This window comes from Telopea speciosissima, chromosome 10, assembly GCF_018873765.1.
Source record: "Telopea speciosissima isolate NSW1024214 ecotype Mountain lineage chromosome 10, Tspe_v1, whole genome shotgun sequence".
Lineage (NCBI taxonomy): Eukaryota > Viridiplantae > Streptophyta > Magnoliopsida > Proteales > Proteaceae > Telopea > Telopea speciosissima.
The window spans coordinates 8,792,001-8,813,910 of record NC_057925.1 but is presented as its reverse complement, the minus strand read 5'-3'; the positions used below and the strand labels follow the sequence as shown (position 1 = coordinate 8,813,910).

The following is a 21,910-nucleotide window of genomic DNA, read 5'->3' as shown; positions in this document are numbered from 1 at the left end:
GTTTGCTCCCGTACGGAGAATGTGCGCCCAAAATATAATATAGGTGCTACATTGTGAGTTTAACGCAGTACATGAAAAAACGCAAGTAAAGGAGATCTCAGGTTTTGGTACAAATAGGACATAGACTTGCCAACCTTGTTTTGCATGAGAAGCCATTCTTTCTATCAATGAAATTTTGATTTTTAATAAAGAAATAAAGAAAGAAAGAAAAGAAAAGAATGTAACAGATCAAGAAACAGCCTTGAACATTTATATACACATCTGTAAGGTTTTTCAGTTACGTTAACAGAAAATTAGAACCCATAATTAAAATGGTCATTGGTATCTTCTATCCTTAATTACAAAACACTACTGGAAACCAATTTCCATCCTTATATGAGGCTTGTGAATGGCAGCTCCTTATCGCTGCATGTTAGTGGTACTTCATCTTCCGTGTTTGAAGGAACATCTTTCACTATAAAATCATCTGGAATGTCAGGAGGAAGTTCTGTCACTTCAATATCTTCATCTCTGACACAAGAAACTTCTGCTTCGGTTGCTGGTGTGTCATTTAGAAGGGCTTCAAGAGGGGACCTAGCATTCCAGTTTACTAGTGGAATAAATTCTACTTCCAAGAGTGGAAGGTTGAAATCTACTGGAATATATGTATGATCAAGAATGTTCTGCAACACACTATTGCTTAATTCTGCACCTTGGACCTCTCTAACAGTGATTGAATCCATGCACGGAATGGCTCCTTCAGTAGTAGAATCAAGACTTTGATCATCATTGTGTTCTATGAAAAGGTTGTTCTTAGCATCGGCCCCTTCCACAATATGTATTGAGCCATCATCAGTCTGATTTGTGGGAGACTGGTCACCAAGGAAAGTAAAATTAAGTAAGGGGTCATGGTCTTCATACCCTTGCTTGTGAAGCTGGTCTGTTGGACAACCTTCTCCAGACTTCCCTCTTCTGCTTTCATCTCCACTTTTTGTTTGTGTGTCAAGCCCATTTCCAACAATAGTAATGTTACTTTCTGTCCCATCTTCATATGGCTCATCTTGTCCGAGAGGTCCTTCGGCTGTTGTCTTGGTCACATCATGATTGGGGAACTCCATAGCTTGCACTAAAGAGGTGGTGATGCAGGGAGAAGCTGAATCTTTCACATCCTCTATTCCAATTTCTTCGCCAACAAAGAAAGCAGGATCTGCACCTCTTTCACATGAAATGACCGGGGACTCCAATTTTTCATCATTCCCATCCTCTTCATTAGTAAAATCAGGAGCCTTGATGACCAAAGTCTGGGTATATTGTGGAGGTTGAACTGCGGCTGAAGATAAGAACCCCGAAAGTGCTGAAGCTAAAGCATCATCAATGGAAATAACCCGTTTATTTATGGGGAGATCCTTCCTTGCAGACTCAAAATCCTCATTACTGTTCTTACCATCACAGAGATTATCACCATCATCCTCTTCATCATCAGCATTTGAAAATTCCGGTGCAGTAATTACCAGACCTGGGAACTGAGATACATCCACTGAAACAGGTGCAACATCTGTGGCAGACGATGGTTTATCAAAATGACTATCGTCCTTAGCTATTTCCAGTCCCTCACTACCTCGGTTTTCATGTCCATCATTATAAAAGGAGTTGGACTCGGATTCAGTGCATGAAAATTCAGGAGCGGCAATCCTTGTGCATGAGTATAATCTAGACGGCTGGGATCTCATTGTAAATACCTCCAGTTGCTGCTCCAGTCGCCCAAGTCTCGTTTCAATTCCAGCAAGGGGCTTCAGCATGTTTTCTTCGAATCTTGAACACACCATTTCTAATCTCTCGATTCGGCAAACCAGCTGATCCAAGACTCTATCGAGACGGCTGCAAGTTGAACCATTTTCTACAGTGACAGAATCATATTTCTGCCCCGTACCCAGCACCTGAGTCCCAGACTCTAACTGTGTGAAATGGATATCTTCCTGTATTTTCACCTCCTGCTGACCACCCATGCTGGAATTTGACTTCATGGATTCTGCATTGGCCTGGGTCACTTCTTGAATCTTCATTTCTAATTGAGCAGCACTGCTGGACTTCTCTCCCTGTTGTACTGTATTCCCTATTGAACCACTGCTTAACTCCGTTGTCTTCAGCACACCATCCCTGATATCAGAGACACGCCTATCCTGCATTTTGCCACTCCCACTTTTAGACAGTTGCAGAAGAGTAGGAACAAGCATAGCCACTAAAGAACTTCTGGTCGAATCGTCCACTGGCCCCACCGCTTGGTCTGAATCAGTGGATTCAACAGGATCAGCAAATACATAGATCTCCTCCACATGGACAGATCCCTTGGTCTGAAGTGAGAGCAAGCGCAGTGTAATGGATATGCAAGGGCTTCCATCACTAATCTCTGCTGTAGCCTCATACATATCCTGCAATATTTCATCAATCAGAAACAGAACAGGGTACAATATTCAAAAAGAGTAACAGGAAATAAATTTATCTGAGAAAAATCAGATTTTGTTAAAGAATTAATACCTGAATGGTTCTTCCCAAGTGTCCTGTTCCTTTTGACTGAAAATTGGTTTTGCCATCAAGTGAGGGACAATCCGGTACCTTCACGTCTACCCAATCATCTTCATTGGAGCTATTAGTAACTTCACTCTTAGCCTTCTCTTCAATAAGCTTTTCAGTAGAACCCATTGGCTTTGCGATTATAGCTTCCCCATTTTCACTGGCATGGCAACTTTCATCCTCCTTAGTGACAATGCCACAACGTACAGTGCAGAGATATTCATCACCACTCTGCAGGTAGGGCGCATAGTATATCTCATATACTCGAGCAGTACTCCTCACATAGACCTGCCGGATTTCATGTTTTTGGCCGAAACTAACTACAGTCCAAAAGATTTTTGATCAGTTACAAGTTTACTGAGCAAGATTCAGCTTCCGCTTTGAATTACAAAAGATCAACTAAAAATCAAAATGCGTTAAAGATTCATCTCCTCTTTGAACCATATAAAAAGAACAATTAAAGATCAAAATGCATCAAAGATTCATCTTTCCTATCGAAGCACATAGGTTAGTGACACATCAATAGGAATGCATAGCACAACAGGAATCCTCGAAATAAATTCGGAGCCCAACCACCCCTTTTCTGGCCAATTTGTCTGCCACTCTAATTTGCATTTCTTGGTTGACAATGAAACTCTACGTGCAAGTGAGATGCTAGGTGTTGAATAGCTTTGTTATATGAGCATAATACCAAGTTTCGTCCCTCAATTCTATCATCCATTTTAATAACGTTTGCTGAATCCCCTCCCTCAAGCCTGTCGTTTTTTCTTTTTCTTTTTTCTTTTTTTCCCTCTCTTTGAAAAAAGGACAGCGAGATGCAGAGTGGGAGAGAGAGAGAGAGCTCAAAGGCTGCATTACCCAAAAAAAAATGACAATTCCACTTGAAGATGAAAAATGTACCCAGTTTTTTCGTTGTAAAATACAGTGTTTGGAATAGTACTATACAACCAAAGCTGTCTGGGATACCTCGCCAGTCCATTCAATTTATACCACAAGCATATACGGAGAAAAGACAAATCAATGTTATTAAAAGCAGACTGGGGCCTAAATCAATCAGGACCAGTGGTTGGCACTAACAGTTGGACAAACTGGTCCACAGTTCAAACAGTCCAGATGCGACACATGGCAAGCACTTTTGAACTGAAAATCAAATTATAGTGCACCTGTCCATAAGACATGATCCAGATTCTTCAAACAATCCAACCATTGGATAGTGCTGTCCATAGTTTTTTGGGTTTTTACAAATTCCCCCCTGAAAATGCCCATTTTGTCCAAATGCACCCCTACAACTTTTCAAATTGCAAACTCCCCCCTACTTTCAAAACAGTGTAACACTTTGGTCCAGTCCATTAGTTTGGGAGGTTAGACGTTAGTTTCACAGAATCTAATGACCAAAATGCCCTTGTGACAAAAACCCACCAAAATTAAAGAGTAAAGTGACCAAATTGCCCTCATCTTCCCCAAATCGTTTAGGGTTTGAAATTGAAAATCAAACCCTAAACCATTTGGGGAAGATGAATCCTAAAATCAATGGATTACTCTCTCTTTTCCTCTCTACAATTCCTTTTGTTTTAAGAAAATACCGAAATTTTTTTGTTCCCTGGGTGTATTCTTCTTCATTGAAGCTCATATCCAGGGGAAAAAGGGAAAAAGGACTTATTGCTTCTTCATTTGCTGAGAAGGGCTTGTGTCCTTGTGGGTCTTCTTTCCAATATTGCTGAAACTATCTATTTCTGTCAACTAAAGTTTGCATGTATCCTTCAAAGTTCAAACTCAATCAATTTGGGCGCAGATAAAGACAGAGAAAGTACCAGGGAAAGAGTACGATCTTTTGGCAGGTTTGAACTCCTCTCTCTCTTTCCCTCTCTGTCTGTGTCTTCGCTAAGAAAGGATTTCAAGTACACTTAATTTGTTCCCTATTTTTCAGCAGAGGAAAGGAATGGGTGGTGGGGATACCCACCACACGGCGATTCGTAAGTAGAAACACCAAACATTTGTGTTTTTAGAAAAGTTTAGGCCATGGTAGGTTTTCCTAAGATACAGAGTATCGATCTGAAGTCTGAACCTCCCTGATGACAGCATTGCAGTGCTCACGTACACAAGAGATCCCTATGAGGATTTCAGACAATCCATGGAGGAGATGGTTGAAGCTCGATTGAGCCAATATGAAACCGTAGATTGGGATTTTATGGAAGAACTTCTCTTCTGTTACTTGAAGCTGAACAAGAAGAAATGGTTTAGGGTTTGATTTTCTTTCTTTTTTTTTGGGTAAGATTTAGGGTTTGATTTTCAGTTTCCAACCCTAAACGATTTGGGGAAGATGAGGGTAATTTGGTCACTTTACTCTTTAATTTTGGTGGGTTTTTGTCACAAGGGCATTTTGGTCATTAGATTCTCTGAAACTAATGTCTACCCTCCCAACTAACTGACTGGACCAAAGTGTTACAGTATTTTGAAAGTAGGGGGAGTTTGCAATTTGAAAAGTTGTAGGGGTGCATTTGGACAAATAGGAATTTTCAGGGGGGGCATTTGTAAAAAACCCTAGTTTTTTAGTCTTTCGGAAGGCCTCTGATTTTGTCATGGTGATACAGATCAGACTGCCCGACTGGGCCTAGGAGGACCTTATTTTCGGTCTTGGATGGTTCTGTCAGTTGTGGGCTTTGGGCTGTATTGAACTGGGCCTATAATATAAGCTCACAAGGTGGTAGGGGAGAAGTCTGAGCATGAGATTCGTAGTTAGATGTTTTATCTTTTAAGCTATAAGCATTTGAGTTAGATTATGATACTTAATAGCTGTTTAAATGTTCTCTTTCGAGTCTATTTAGTCAGTTCAATGTGAGAGAGTGATTAGGAGTCTTTCTATGAGTTGAGTTAGGCACATACCCCCATCCTTAGTATGTTTTGATTGGAATTAATTTTATGGTTATGGTTTGAAGGCATATCGACTTGATCGTTGTGTAAGGTTATCATAGTTGTTAAGTCATCGCCTAGGTGACGAGGCATTTTTGATTGGTGTATATGTACATAGTTTAGGTACACTAACTTATCAAAAAATAAAAGAAGGGGAGAAGAAAAGAACTGAAGAGGTGAAACTGCTGACTGTCACCCAAGCATTGCCTAGGGGGTGTATCGCCTTGTCACCGTGACAACTATGATGGTTATGCTGACAATTCCTCCCAGGATAGGCTGGTGATTCAAGATATTGATTTCCTAGTTCTGTTCTACTTAATCATCTCCTAGATTTCTTGAATCTTCAGGTCAGTCTTCTGTTCATTTAGTAGCTGGGCAGTACCCTGTTTTCTGAGTAGTTTTGGACTATCAAACTGGTGTAATATGGGTACAAGGGTATATTTGTCCATTAGGGTTTAGTTGGTGTTGCCCTAAGGGTATATTTGTAACTTGAACTTCATAAGATTTATTATAAATAAAGAGGGCTTGTGTCTCATTGACATAAGTTCCATTCCCCAAATCCATCGTGGTATCACCGTATCAGAGTGAGAATCGACATTGGGATTCAAACCCTAATGTGCTTACCCATGAAACCCTAAACTCACCGCCACCACCTCTCCCTCTCTTGCGCCTCTCTCTCTCTTGCGTCTCTCAGTTTCACCGCCACCACCCTCTCTCTCTCTCTCTCTCTCGCTCTCTCTCGGTTTCACCGCCAGGCACTGCCAGTCACCACAACTGCCGCCTCTCTCGGTTTTACCGCCAGCCACCACCACTACTTTCTTCGGCCACCACCGCCGCTAACCACCACTTCTGCCTTGCCCTTCTTTCTTCTTTTCCCTTGGTGGTGATCTCTTTCCCACCAAGGGATCTCTCCATTCTTATGATCTAAATCTCCCATTGTTTTCTTTGGAGATTTTTATGTGGTAGAAGTCCTTTCGTTGTTACCCATCTCTCTGTGATCAGCAGCTATGTCAAACATGTCGACTACATCTACTGGACAGGAAGGAGTAGTCCTACAGCATGAACGCGACTTTCCATTGTTCCCTATGAGCTTCGTCAAACTCGATGGGAGTAACTATCTGATGTGGTCTCGCTCATGTTCTCTTGTTGAGGGTTCCCATGGTCTGGCTGGCCACCTTACAGGGGATTCTGTGAAGCCTGCTGCTGCTGGTCCTTCTCAAATCAATGGGAGATTAATGAAGTCTTGTTATGTCGTATCTCCTCAACTCTATGGATCCTACCATTGCCTAGGGGTATCTTCTCCTTGACACTGCTCCAAAAATTTGGAAGGCTGCAAAGGAAACCTATTTCCAGGTTGGTAATGATGCGAATGCTATGAACTCTGGATGAAGATCCATAACATGCAGCAAAAAGACCTATCTCTGTCCCAGTATTACTCTGCTATGCGAGGTCTGTGGCAGACATTGAATTTTTATGGGAATTTTTCTGCTACTTGTGATACAGACACTGTTGTGTTTCGAAAGTCGGAAGATAGGCTTCGTGTGTACAACTTTCTTGCTGGTCTGAATATGGAATTTGATCAGATTAGGGCTCATGTCCTTAATCGGGATCATTTTACCACTCTTGCGCAGGCTTATGCTATGGTACAATCCGAGGACAGCTGCAGTACTGCTATGGTCCATCTTGTGCCCATGGAACGTTCAGCTCTTTACACTGGCTTGAGCACTCCATCTCATGGGAACTCTTTCCATGGGAATGTTATTTGTGGTAATGATAATTCTGTCCCTGAGAAAGCTCCTGTGAAGTGAGATTTTTGTGGGAAAGAACGCCATACCAAAGACAAATGTTGGAAGTTACATGGGCATCCTCCACTTTCTCGCGGTTTTGAGCAAGGTCGTTCCACTGGTGATGCTGCCCATCACTCTACCACTAATGATGCTTCTACAGATTCCTCTCTCTCCTTCGATGAGCTACTCACCCTGCGTCGTCTGATATTCCGGCCATAGTTGTCACGACGGCTAGGCGACGTAAGGTGCTAGAGAGGATCCAAAAGCAAGTCGACACCAATATAGCGACCAAGGCGCCCAGGCGACGCCTGGACAACTATGGTCCCAGCTCAAGACCTCATCTTCATCAACGTCATTTGTCAGTGTTGCTTCTGCCACTACCTTGCCACAGTCCTTTGACTCATCTCCTTCCACTTCAGGCATTTCTTCCGATGGCCATTGTGCGTCAATTGTTTCCGTTCATAGTTGTCAAGGCATCACCTAGGCGTCCAGGCTCTAGGGGACTAGGCGCCTTGCACTTATTTATGGAGAACCTTGCACCTTTTTAGAGGCACTATAATGTTTTAATCCTTATGTTGGCCCCTGACCCTTTCCTGTCCCACCATCTCTGCCTCCCATGGCCAGATTCTCTGGCCAGGTCTCTCCGCTCAACTCACCTACACCTTCCCCCTCCCACCCTCCCTCTACATCCTCTGTCCCTTCCTCCCCTCCCCCTCGCATTGTATGGAATTCCCTTTTCAACCATGCCCCTGCTGCTTCTTCTGCTAGATGAGAAAGTAGATGGTCACTTCATTGGAAGTAGACACCCCCATTCCACTTAGTTAAGCTATCCCTATCCAAACAATGGAGAAGTTAAGGTCTTTCGAGACATACCCGATGGGGAATGGCTTCTTCATCTTCAAGTTCACCGACTCCCATGACAAAACCTGAGCACTAGAAGGAGGTATGTGGCATGTGGGACGAAAGTCGATCTTCTTGCGGGCAATGGACTCATCATCTTCAACTTCAAAGAGTCAATCACTCCTCCATCCCTCTCTAGATCTCTCTACCTGGCCTCCCTCTCCACTACTGGTGCACTGAAGGTCTTAGTCTTGTAAGCTCAATTCTTGGTACTCCCCTACACTCTAATGCCAGAACCAGCAGAAAAGATAGACTCGCCTATGCTCGCATTTGTGTCGACGTCCCTGCAAGTGAAGCACTTCCATCGGGTATCACAATGATTGACGATGACAATCACTCATTTTTGCAAGCGGTGTCCTATGAATGGTCTCTGCCCCATTGTTTGGTTTGTAAAACCTTTGGCCATGACTCATCCCTTTGCCAGCCCAACCCCACTGCTACCGGAGAAGAAGTCGATGCTTGCCCAATCGACTCTCTTTACCCTAGCCCTTCTTCCACCACCACTAATTCCCTACCCCACCTCTCCATCAACAACCCATCGCCCGCTCAACTTGCCGCCACCACCCCAGCTCCTCTCAGTCCATTCAGTCGTGGCCGAACAAGGACTTGCCACCGTCACTGTCACCGTCAACGCCTCCAAGAGCAGCCTACTTCAGGTTCACCGAGAGGGTACTCTAGTATCCACTGGTCTCTTCCAGTTGCCCAAGGCTCTGAGTTACCTATCAGTATGAACCCCTTCAACTGCCTGCAATAGACTAACGCAATTGGCCTGCAACAAACCGACGCAATTGGCCCTGTCGCCCTTCCTGAAGCAGCTTCTTCTGATCCCAACCCTTTGCAGCCCCCTACCTCGACCTGTCGCCCTCCGTCGAGATCTCCCGCTCCTGCCATGCGAAGATCTTCCTCTAACCCCTAATCCTCAAGAACCCCTAGCTCCTCCTTTTCTCATCAAGTCAACCCTCTTCACCAAACCCTTCCTTACATTTTACCCTTTCCGCCATCATGTCTTTGACTGGGGCCCACTCAGCTTTCAATCGAAGCTTCAATCCTAATTACTCCCTCGTTGAACCTTACAACATGTCCTCCCCTCTCGATAGGGCCCACTCCCTCAATCCCACCTAACCCACATTGCACTCCACTTCCCTCTGGTTCTGGGCTCACCCTGACCCCCAAAACCAATTAGAACCTAACCCTTTTGAGCCCACCCACGCGCTATTCCCTGCCTTGACCTCAGACTTGACCCAAGACCCAACCCACAACCCTCTTCTCTCTTCATCTTCTCCACCCGTCCCCCCTGGTTCTCCTGCCACCCACCCCTGCTCCCCAACCATTTCTCCGCCCCCCACCTCCCCCCCCCCCCCCCAGATGCATCCTCGTTCTTATCTGCGACAACATCACAGTGCCTCCCACTTTCGTGCAAATGTAATCCGTCCTCTCAAGACGTTCACTGCCTACTCCTCTCTTTCCTCAATGAACCATGGTCTCATTTGGAACTCCAAGGGTCTCAACTCCCACTCAAAGCACTTTGAGATTCACTCTCATATCAAACTCTTTCACTCTAGTTTTTGCTGCCTCATTGAAACCTGAGCTCAAGAATCAAATGCTGCCCATATTGCTTGCATGCATTGCTCCTAGCTGGTCCCTAATTACAAACTACTCTCATCACCATGGTGGCAGAATCTGGTTTCAATTGGACCCCTAAAAAATTCAACCTACCCTCTTCTCCTCCCAATTCCTCCACTTCAGCATTGCAACCACCCTTGGTAATTCCACCTTCTTCTTTACCGCCACTTATGCTTCCAACATCCCCTCCGAGCACAATTGTCTTTGGTCTGATCTTCGCTCCGTTGCAAATTGTTGGAATATGTACTCCGGAATACCGTGGGGGTATTCTGGTCTTTTTTGGGGTAATTTTATTCTTCTTATATTATTTTGGTATTCCTAGTTATAATGGGAATTCCTAATAGGAATAGGTAAGGGAGTCATTCCTATTTTGATTAGGAGTCATTCCTACTTTGATTAGGAGTAAGTTTCATTCCTAATTAGACTAGGAATAAGGTGTAATTCTGTTTACTATAAATAAAGGGGCTGGGTGATCGATTATGACACTTAAGCATTCAAGCATTACAACTTCCATCTTCTCTTCTCTCTTTTCTCCTCTCTAAAGTTACTGGTTACAGGTCTTAGGTTTTCTACATGGTATCAGAGCAGTAACTAAGTACCGGATTCTCTCTGTAATTGCTGTTTTGAGAGTCGTTTTTTATTTCTAAGTTGAAGAAGAAACCCTAGTTCATAGAAGAAGAAGAACTAGGGTTTTGTATTGTTTCGATGACGATTGTGTATGAATATCATACCTCCTACTGCTGACCGATTTCTGGACTTATTCTGCTGCTGAGACACCCCGGCTGCAACTATTTGATTTCTGGGATTCACTCCTCTGCTGGTTTTATTTTATCTTTGCTGCAACTATTTGATCGAAGACGAAGATATGCAGTTCTACCATATTGATGATTTTATTGCTGTTTTCGTACATGGAACCGTCTTGGCTGCTATTTTAGTTACCGCCTCATGGCTTTTCCCTGGAATTTCATGGTTCATGGTGTCGACTGCTGTATTCTCTGCTTCGTCCTTCCACTTTGCCGCTGTCTTTTCTCTGGTTTCTGCCTCAACAATTCCTTTCTCGACTGCCACTGTTTGCACCTTTGGTTGCGTCTCGAGGAAGGAGCTGATGGAATCATCTTGTTACCCTCGTCCACTCTCAACTCCTTACTGCTGAGAATCGTGGATCATGGTTGAAGTCTTGAAGATGACGGTATTTCCACGATTTTATGCTTTATTTTATTTCCTGGTTTTCAAATATGCCCCTGCCTTTATGTCTAATTCAATCAATATCCTCATGAATTCCAATGTTGCGTGACAGAATTTTATCCTTTTTTAAATCCTACTTCCCAGGTTTGCCCCTACAGTTTACTATTACCCAATCTTCCCAATTTAATTACAAGTTTACTCTTGGCCTTGCGTTTGCTTTACTTGGATTTCATCTAAATTACACCCTCTAATTTCCTTTTTAAAATGGGCCGGGCCACCCTCTTATTGGCTTTTTCAAATGGGTCTTTTCTTGTTTTTGGTTGGGCCTGTATTTCAAACCAGCCCATTTTGGGCATCTCTTTCTCTAAAATCTGTTCGGGCTCATCCTCTTTACTCAAGCTCTTGTTGGGCTTTTATATTGGTTGGGTGTTTATTTGGATTCTAGCCCATCTATTTTACTCATTGCATCCCATTGCTTTTTTTTTACCAAAAAGTCCTCACAAAATTCTGATTATTTACGGAACTGCCATTATTTTTTCATACATTCCCCTATTTGACTATTCAATTGACCCTTGAAAATTCTGATTTATTACCAGTTTGCCCTTTGGCTTGGATTGTATTTAAAAGTGGATTTTCACCAAATTACAGCCATGCCATCCTTTTTTCTTTTTCCAACACCGTTCCCTTTCAATAAATCTAATTCCCTTCATATCCCATACCTTTGATATTTACCCATAACACGTTTGGAAACTTTTGGTACATTACAATTTTGCCATTCGTTCCTTTTTACTTACCCATAGCACCTTTGGAAAATTCTGGAAAGTTATGTTTTTGCCATTACACCTTACATCATCTCTGTTATGTCCACGTGTACCACACGTGAGGGGGGGATTATGTACAGTACACCTGCAGACATTGCAGAACTTGCAGGAACATTAGTGCAAAACATAGAAGATCAGTGTTTTCCACCATTGCTATTGGGTATCCTTTGTTATTTGGTTGAGTTTGCCGTAAGGGGGAGATTGAAGTATTGAAGAGTATTGAAGCTATTTGGTTGTTGCCTATTTGAGGACTTTCAGTTGGGTTGATACAATATTTTTTCCGCTGCCTGATTCAGTTTGTTTTCGCTGCTTGCTGCTCTCCTTATTTAACTTCAAGATTTTATGTCATTATGACAATCTGAGATTCATCACTGGATAGCTATTGAAGATCGTTGAAAGCTGCCTTTTTTGGAAGACATTCCAGTCCCGATTTGCTGATCATATCTGTCCAAGTTTTGAAGATCTATTTTTTTTTAAGTTCTTGAAGGTTTATTTGGGACCTGCATTCATATGTCAAGCTGGATTCTGCTGCACCTTATTATTTTCCTATTTTGTTCAAGTTGGGCATTAGTACCTTGTATGCGCCAACTTGAGGGGGAGTGTTAGCATTATTATGGAGTTCTTTTTTTCTTTAGTACAAGCTGGATCTTCTTTCTTTACTTATTTGTATAATCCAGCTTGAGGGGGAGTGTTGGAATATGTACTCCGGAATACCGTGGGGGTATTCTGGTCTTTTTTGGGGTAATTTTATTCTTCTTATATTATTTTGGTATTCCTAGTTATAATGGGAATTCCTAATAGGAATAGGTAAGGGAGTCATTCCTATTTTGATTAGGAGTCATTCCTACTTTGATTAGGAGTAAGTTTCATTCCTAATTAGACTAGGAATAAGGTGTAATTCTGTTTACTATAAATAAAGGGGTTGGGTGATCGATTATGACACTCAAGCATTCAAGCATTACAACTTCCATCTTCTCTTCTCTCTTTTCTCCTCTCTAAAGTTACTGGTTACAGGTCCTAGGTTTTCTACACAAATCAAGTAGGCTCTCTCCCATGGGGCTTAGGGGGCGATTTCAATGTCATCCGCTACAGTCACGAAAAAGCTGGAGGTGATAGAATTGACTTGGCTTTAATTGAAGCTTTCAATGAATGCATTGATGATATTGGAGTTGATGATTTGAGATGGTCTGGCTGCCCCCTTCACTTGGCACAACAGAAAAAGCAGTGATGCTCAGATAGCTTGTAAACATGACAGGTCAATGAAGCATGGCAGTCCTCCTTCCCTTCCTCCCATGCAACTTTTGACAACCTGGGTATCTCTGACCACTGCCCCATATCTCTTCTCATTCAGCCTTATACCTCCTTTGTCCCAAAACCATTTAAATTCTTTGACATGTGGTCATCCCACCCTGACTTTCTCTCCATTGTTAAAGAAGCTTGGGACAAGCCTGTCCAACCTTTTCCTACCCCTCTCATTGTCTTTGCCAAAAGGTTCAAGAATGTGAAATGTGCTCTTAAAGCTTGGAACTCCAGTACCTTTGGAAATATTTCTTTGCAGGTCTCTGATTGCAATGCCAAATTATCGGACGTTCAATCGAGACTTCAGTTGGACATCCGCAATGCTTCTTTAGCGGATGAAGAAAAAGATCTTAGTTTGGTTCTTGCCTCTCTGCTCTCCCAAGAAGAAAGTTTTCTGAGACAGAAGGCTAGGATAAAGTGGTTAGAGCTTGGAGACTCGAATTAAGCTTACTTTCATAGGTCCTTGAAGTCCAGGATTAACACCAACTCCATTCCCATGTTGGTGACTTCAGATGACACTTCTTTTCACACGGTAGACGGCATTAAAAAGGAGGCTGTGAACTACTATAAAGATCTGTTCAAACCTCCTTTGACTACTTCTGGCTCCATACCGAACAATCTGCTCAACAAGTTTGTTTCTCCTCATTGGATCAGCTCCCTTCAGGCCATCCCCTCTGAATATGAAATCATTGTTGTGGTCCGATCTCACAAAGCCAACAAGCCCCCCGGTCCGAATAGTTTTAGTATGGGATTCTTCTTCACCTCTTGGGATATCATCAAGAATGACCTTTATCCAGGCTATAAAGAGTTTCTTTTTCAATCCAAGCCAGATCAAGGGTATAAATTATACTTTCATTTGTCTCATTACAAAGAAAGAAGGCGCTTCCACTACGCCAGACTTTAGGTCTATATCTCTTTGCAATCTCCTGTACAAGTTCATAGCCAAGATTCTTGCTAATAGGTTGAAATTGATTATTGACTCTCTTGTTTGTCACAATCAGTCCACCTCCATTGCTGGTAGAAACATTGCTGACAGCATTCTCCTTTGTCATGAGATAGTCAGAGGATTTGATAGAAAAGCTCACTCCCCTTCAGCTATCATCAAGATTGACATTCATAAAGCCTTTGACTCCTGACATTGGGACCTCATCTCAAAGGTCATGACCAAGATGGGGTTCCCCACCCCTTCATCAACTGGATCCACCAATGTATCTCCACTCCCCAATTCTCAGTTTTGGTTAATGGCAGTCCAGCAGGCTACTTTCCCTCATTGGTAGGAATTTGACAGGGCTGTCCTTTATCCCCTTACCTATTTACCCTAGTCCTTGAAGTCCTAGCCTCCAGCTTTGCACGGACCAGCAGCTCAAATCCCCAATCTCAAAGTGTAAGGCTCTCAAGCTTACCCACCTGGCTTTTGTTGATGACCTTATGATCTTCTCCAAAGCCTCCCTTGTCTCCCTTGAGACAATCATGTCCTGTCTCCAGGCTTTTGAGGATTTATCAGGGCTCCGCATCAACCCGAGGAAATCTATTTTGTTCTTGGAAGGCGTTTTGGAGGTTGACAAAGCATTATTTTCTCAAGTGACTGGCTTCTCCATTGGGCAACTTCCAGTCAAATACTTGGGTCTCCCCCTGATTCCGACTAGGTTGTATGCCCATCACTGCACCCCCATGCTCGATATCATTCATAAGATACTCCAATCCTGTCTTATGTTGGCCAATTAGTGCTCATCAAATCAGTTCTTTAGTCTTGCTACATCTATTGGTCCGGCTGCTTTGTGCTCCCTCAATCTACCATCTAGGACCTAGAATCTCTCATGTCTGCCTTCGTATGGAAAGGCTCTGATGCTACCAAATTTCTTCGCCCCATCAGCTAGCTGCAGTTTGTCTCTCTCTAAAAGAGGGTGACCTTGGCCTAAGAAGAATCAAAGATGTAAACACAGCTGGTATTATCAAGTTGATATGGAAGTTGGTCTCCAAACACCATAGTATTTGGGTTGATTGGGTCTACTCCGACCCCCTCCACTCTAACTCCATTTGGATAGCCCCAACCTACTTGGATGCTTCTTGGGCTTGGTGCAAGATCCTGAAGCTTCACTCTGTTGCTCTAGAGGCCATCTCCACCAAGAGTGTAGAAAGCTCTTCCACCTCTCTAATGGCTTGACCTCTGGCATCCTATGGCCATACTTCTGCACTTGATCCCCCCAGAGTCATACATTAGCTCTGGCCTTCCAATGCACTCCAAGTGATGTAGCCTAGGTGAAATAACTTCTACTTAGGACCAGTTCTGTCTAAGGGTTGGCCGAATGGGCAGACTAGGGTTTTTAGGGCAAAATTTAGGGTTAGGGCTGAGTAATGACAAGGGGGTTTATAGGGTTTTAAAAGGCAGGTTTCAGAGGTCTTAATGGTATAAAGATATTAGGGTTAGGAGATGTTTTGAATTTCTGCAATTTTGGGCAGAATCGGGTCACAGGCTTTAGGGTTTAATGGAGTGAAGAGATGAAGGGGTTAGAGGGGAAATTATAGGCTAGGGCTGAGGTCGAGTGGGGGGAATGGTGTAGGGAAGGTGGGCTGAGAATAGGGTTTGAAGGTGATGGCTAGATCTGGAATTATAATGGAATCCTAGTTGAAGTAGGAGTTGCAGGTTTAATGGGGTTGAGGGTGGAATGGATAAGTTGCAGGGTTAAGGTGCAGGAGCAGCAACAGCTTGAAGATAGAAGAAGACCTCCTGACCTTCACAGTGCAAGGAGTCGTAGGAGAACCCACCCTTTAACCACCTTGAGTCCACAAGGATGCAGCTCGCAGGGGAGCAGGAGCAGCAGCTCGAAGGCAGCAACTCAGATCTGAAATCAGAAGTTTTTCTTTTTAATCAGTAGTGGGGGAGCCTGCCCACGATTTCTTCTATTTATAATAAAAGGGGGGGCCAAAAGGCCTTACAAAGATATGTAGATTTGAACTAGGAGTCCTAGTTCTAAATCCTAAAACCAATCCTAATCAGATTAGGAGTAGTGACTTCCCTTAACCTGAATCCTAATAAAAACAATATAAAAACAGTAGACTCATACTCTAACTAGGAGTACAAGTGTAACAAACAAATAAACAAAAACATCATCCCTCTAAAATCGTGGAGGGGAATAAAAGACTGTTTTAACCCTAATAAAAACTAAATATATAAAATAAGGCTCCAACGAAAATCAAAGGCTGCTCTTCTTCTTCCTGCGTGAACTTGGATCTGCATCAGCTCTCCCCGGCTTAGAAACATTCATCTCCGATGAATGGGTGAATGTCATATAGCGATCATACAACTCCGGATCGAGCCTCTTGAAATCATCAGCATGTATCCACGTGCTGTCGTGGCGTGGGCGACCTTTCCACTTGACAAGGAAAGAGTGATAACCGGCGCCTTGACGAGTCGTCTTGTGCATATCATCCAGAACTTCCTCAATCACATCTTCCGGAGGCGGCTTCAGTTGGGGCAGCCGCAACATGTGCTCGGAGTCGCCATCATCGGAATGATGCCCCGTGTACAGATATAGATCAGCCACATTGAAAACATTGCTTATGCCCATATCATCAGGCAACTCTAGAACATAAGCATTAGGGCCAATACGTTTCAACACCTTGTATGGACCCATCTTCTTTGGATGGAGCTTAGTGTTGACACCCAGTTGGTGTCTCTCTGGATTCACCCGTACCATGACCATGTCGCCTGGCTTGAACTCAACGAACCGGCGATGCTTGTCGGCAGTGGACTTGTAGTGATCATAACTGAGTGCAATTTTGCGCCGAACATCTGCATGCACTTCGGTGATATGACGAACAAACTCATCGGCTTCAACACTTACCCGAGCTTGAGGGGGTAAGGGAATGAGATCAATCGGGCGGCGGGGTTGTATCCCAAGAAGAATCTCGAAGGGAGTACGACCGGTGGTCCTGTTCACAGAGCTGTTGTATGCAAACTCAGCAATGTCAAGGATAGAGGGCCATGTCTTCTCATAATCTCGGACCAAACACCGCAGCAAATTACCAAGGCTTCTGTTGACTACCTCTGTCTGTCCGTCAGTCTGGGGGTGGAATGCAGTAGAGAACAAGAGCTTGGTGTTTGTCTTCAGCCATAGAGTCTTCCAGAAATAACTCATAAACTTCACATCACGATCGGATACAATGGTACTGAGTAACCCATGGATGCGAACAATCTCCTTGAAGAATAGCTTGGCAATGTGGGATGCATCAAATGTTCTTCGACAAGGAATGAAGTGAGCCATCTTGGTGAATCTGTCAACAACCACCATGATGGAGTCAAATCTCTCTCTGTCTTGCGCCACCAGTCTCGAGCAGCACCAATTAATTTAGTGCGTGCCAGTCTCATCTTTCGATCCTCAGGCAAATCATACCAATCAAAGTAGTCATCTAGGGCAGCAAGCCAGTCGTAGAATTTCTGTGGATCACCAGTCCCATCATACTCTTTCGCTTCAAGCTTGACCTTCTGTGTATCAAATCTTCTTGCTCGGCTTCATCTCCAGTGAAGTAGGATCTCAAATATTCCTCAAAATTAGGTCTTCGAGGTGCTTCAGTAGTTCTGTCCCTATCTTCTCTGTAGTCATCCCTATCACATCTTCTTCGATCCCTGTAGCCTCGGTCATGTCTAGACTGATCTCTGTGGTCCCTGTCACGTCTGGAATGATCTCTGTAGTGCTCATTCCTTCCCAGAGTGCCATGAACTTCAGAATGGACTTGTAGCCGATCTTCCTCTACGTATAGAGGGTTGTTTATAGTAGGCGCAGCTTGCTTTTGTTCCATGGCTGTCATTCGATCACCAAGAACTTGCGGTCTGCATGAGATCTTCTCGCGAGCATAGCCATGATTGCAAAAGGGAATCAGGTTGGGGTGGTAGTGTTGGATCAACAATAGGGTTGCCATGTTTGTCCATGGCTTTGATACCAATTTGATGTAGCCTAGGTGAAATAACTTCCACTTAGGACCAGTTCTGTCTAAGGGTTGGCCGAATGGGCAGACTAGGGTTTTAGGGCAAAATTTAGGGTTAGGGCTGAGTAATGACAAGGGGGTTTATAGGGTTTTAAAAGGCAGGTTTCGAGGTCTTAATGGTATAAAGATATTAGGGTTAGGAGATGTTTTGAATTTCTGCAATTTTGGGCGTAATCGGGTCACAGTGCTTTAGGGTTTAATGGAGTGAAGAGATGAAGGGGTTAGAGGGGAAATTATAGGCTAGGGCTGAGGTCGAGTGGGGGGAATGATGTAGGGAAGGTGGGCTGAGAATAGGGTTTGAAGGTGATGGCTAGATCTGGAATTATAATGGAATCCTAGTTGAAGTAGGAGTTGCAGGTTTAATGGGGTTGAGGGTGGAATGGATAAGTTGCAGGTTAAGGTGCGGAGCGACAACGCTTGAAGATAGAAGAAGACCTCCGACCTTCACAAGTCAAGGAGTCGTAGGAGAACCCACCCTTTAACCACCTTGAGTCCACAAGGATGCAGGAGGGGAGCAGGAGCAAGCTCAGGCGAACTCGGATCTGAAATCGAAGTTTTTCTTTTTAATCGATGAGTGGGGAGCTCGCCACGATTTCTTCTATTTATAATAAAAGGGGGGCCAAAAGGCCTTACAAAGATATGTAGATTTGAACTAGGAGTCCTAGTTCTAAATCCTAAAACCAATCCTAATCGATTAGGAGTAGTGACTTCCCTTAACCTGAATCCTAATAAAAACAATATAAAAACAGTAGACTCATACTCTAACTAGGAGTACAAGTGTAACAAACAAATAAACAAAAACATCATCCCTCTAAAATCGTGGAGGGGAATAAAAGACTGTTTTAACCCTAATAAAAACTAAATATATAAAATAAGGCTCCAACGAAAATCAAAGGCTGCTCTTCTTCTTCCTGCGTGAACTTGGATCTGCATCACCAAGGTTGCCAACAGTTTCACAGTTTGGCATGCATTCGCCAACTGCCTCCCAACGTAGTCATTCTCATCCATCGCCAAATTGCTCTCTCCCTCATGCTGCCTCTGCCCAAATGTCATGGAAAACACTGACCACCTCTTTTTTGCTTGCCCCCTCTCCTCTTCAATTTGGAAAGGGGTGTTAGCTAAGTGTTGGCCTCGGTCTAGACAAATCTTACCTTTCCAAAGATAATGGATCTGGGTAGACATGACTTTTGCCGGCTCTTCGATTTGCAACATTATGGAAAAGCTCACCTTTGCTGCCACCATCAACCAGATTTGGATGGAACGGAACATCAAGAAATGGTCCACTGCTTCTAGACCCCCACAGCTTATTTTGGACTCCATTTCCTTTGACATTAAAAACAAGCTAGCTTTGATCTCTCCTTCTTGTACCGATACCCCAAGGAACAGGCATATTGTTGCACCTTGGGGCCTCTCCTCCCCCTTCTTGCATCCCCCCTCCTCTTGAGGATTCGGTTTTGTTTGGTTTGCTGTAATTTTTTATATTCTCTCTCCTTTCCCGATTTCTCGGGTCCCCTGTTCTCTCTCCTTTAGGTAATGAATTTTTATACACCCCAAAAAAAAAAAGGTTCTAATCCCTAGTTCCCTATAAACATGCACACTTGACCAGGATGACAATCGAAACCTAGTCAAACAAAGCTCCACAGTGATTAGATGATGATAACAATCAACCCTCAATCCAACTAGTAAAAGCAAAATAAGAACTCAAACAACTACTAATCAACAAAAATGAACAACTCAGTCTCACCATCGGCGTCCGGCTAATTCTTACGCACACGCATTAGTGCGATGAATGAATGATTTAATCCCCTCCCATTCACACGGATTCGTAATAAGTATTTCAATCTCTAATTGGTTGAAATCCATAGCATCATAGACGGTAAATTTACACAAATTCTATATCTAAAAGAAGGAATTGATTGATTCTGAAATTTCGCTTAACTGAATTCGAAAAATTAAGTTATAAGACTAAGAACTGTGTAAGGATTTTGAAAGTACTCTTGATTTCGCAAGGTCCCGAATCCGGTGAAGCAGGCTTCAATAGCAAATAATCTTTCGGACTAGCTTCAGTAGCTTCATCGATTGGAAAAGAGGAAGACTCAAAAGTGAGATTATTCTCAAGAGATCCATGCTCAACGATCCAATTGGTTGAAAAGCACGGAGAGGTGCTCCGTGTTTCCATCCTTGTTCGAGTTTGATTATGAAAGCTCCCTCAGTAGTCTTATACAGATTGTACTCCCGTTTCTATTGAGATCTTGGAGGGTAACGCAGTAATTTTTCGTTTCTTGATAGGGTGATTTAGTAATTAAACATATTATAATGGCTTCGCGATCTCGTGGCTGATGGGATCACGACGCTTCCGTAGGGATTTCTCTTCAGTCAATTCTGTAGAGTGAACCGGTTCTGATCCAGACTAGATTTCCATATTGACTCAGGGTTGTCCTGTGGCAGGATCCGCATCGGTATCGGCCATTTCAATACGAATAAATGCTCGATCTTGTGTTGGTGGACCGGTTCTAATTGCAGTCTACCCATATTATAGGTCCATTAAGATGGCTCATTACAAAGAATATTCATTTAATCAAAGGCCCAACAAATACATAACCCAACCCAAAGTTTATTGCCCCTAAAATAAGTCCGCCCGTTGTGATGTATCTGCATCGAATACCTTTCTCTGTAAGAAAAACAGCAAACAAACCAAGTTTATATCAAGATGCTAGGTACATTCCGTAATACTCACCAACTCTATCTGATCTAACTATTTTATAACTTTACTGATTTGTTTCTCTAGTTCTACCTTATAGTTCATGAAAGCATCTAATGCTTCATCTTTATGAATTAAAAGATATAATTACTTAAACCTCATATGGCCATCTATGAACAAGATAAAATATCTCTAACCATTCATATAAGGTGTGGAAATAGTCAACAAATATCTGTATGTATGATTCCTCTTAGTGCTCCTCCTAGCACCACTTTCGGTCTTGTTGGTCTGTTTTCCCCTAATATAGTCAAAATAAGTACCAAAACAGTAGAGTCTCAAGTACTCCATCCTTTACTAATCTTTTAATTTTTTCCAATTGAGATATAGCCTATTCTTTAATGCCATGACTTACAGGATTTCTCATTTACAATATTCATTTTCATGCCAATATAAGTAGTAGCGTACAATAGATTACTTTAAAACGCTGAATCTAAATGCAATAAATATAAACCATCTACCAAATAACCAAATCCAATTAAAAGATTGTTTTAAATAATTTAAACTTTGTTCCAACAAAGTTAAATACATAGCTAACAAAATGGTACCAATCTCAACACCGAACTCAGGTTTTGAGAAAAAGAAGGAATATAAAATGTCCACTCTAGATCCAAGACATAACTTGTTTGCATTGAATTTGTATACACCAACACCCTCTACCTGAGATATCACCGGTTTCCAGAATAGATGCTCCCCTCATGTTCCTCTAGAAATCTTGTCTACAGAAAACCCCTGTATAGTATTGGCAACATTAATTGTAGAACCAAAATCAATCTACCAAGAACTGTAATGAGAATTTATCAAATTGAATCCAAAACAGACAAGTAAATGTAACATACCTTTCTTTTTTGACCACCTTTTATACTTTACACAATCCTTTTTGATGTGTCTCTTTGCAAAAGAAACATTTGGGAGTATCCTTATTGCCTGCTTTCTTTACTGGCACCTTCCCTTTCTTCTTATGGAAGAATTTGTTGGACTGTCTTTTGTCACGTGTGGTTATATGTGCACTTTCAACTTTCTCAGTTTTCAATCTCTCCTATTGTTAGCAAAAATGCGGTTAAAATTCTGTTTTAAACGCGTTTTCGTAT

General features: G+C 42.7%; 1 protein-coding gene across 2 annotated transcripts; it reads right to left on the bottom strand.

Annotated features, from left to right (window-relative positions):
* Positions 1-230: 230 nt before the first annotated feature.
* LOC122641895 lies at positions 231-20,272 on the bottom strand. Of its 2 annotated transcripts, none has more exons than XM_043835213.1 (4): positions 20,057-20,272; positions 2,515-2,870; positions 1,117-2,408; positions 231-1,071 (listed from the first exon to the last, which is right to left on the bottom strand). In XM_043835213.1, exons 1-4 carry the CDS (start codon positions 20,238-20,240, stop codon positions 372-374), a joined length of 2,532 nt encoding a protein of 843 aa, XP_043691148.1. In that variant the 5' UTR covers positions 20,241-20,272; the 3' UTR covers positions 231-371. The 2 variants fall into 2 exon arrangements, with proteins under 2 accessions (XP_043691148.1, XP_043691150.1); XM_043835215.1 differs by having other exon boundaries at positions 231-1,081; positions 1,151-2,408.
* Positions 20,273-21,910: the final 1,638 nt, after the last annotated feature.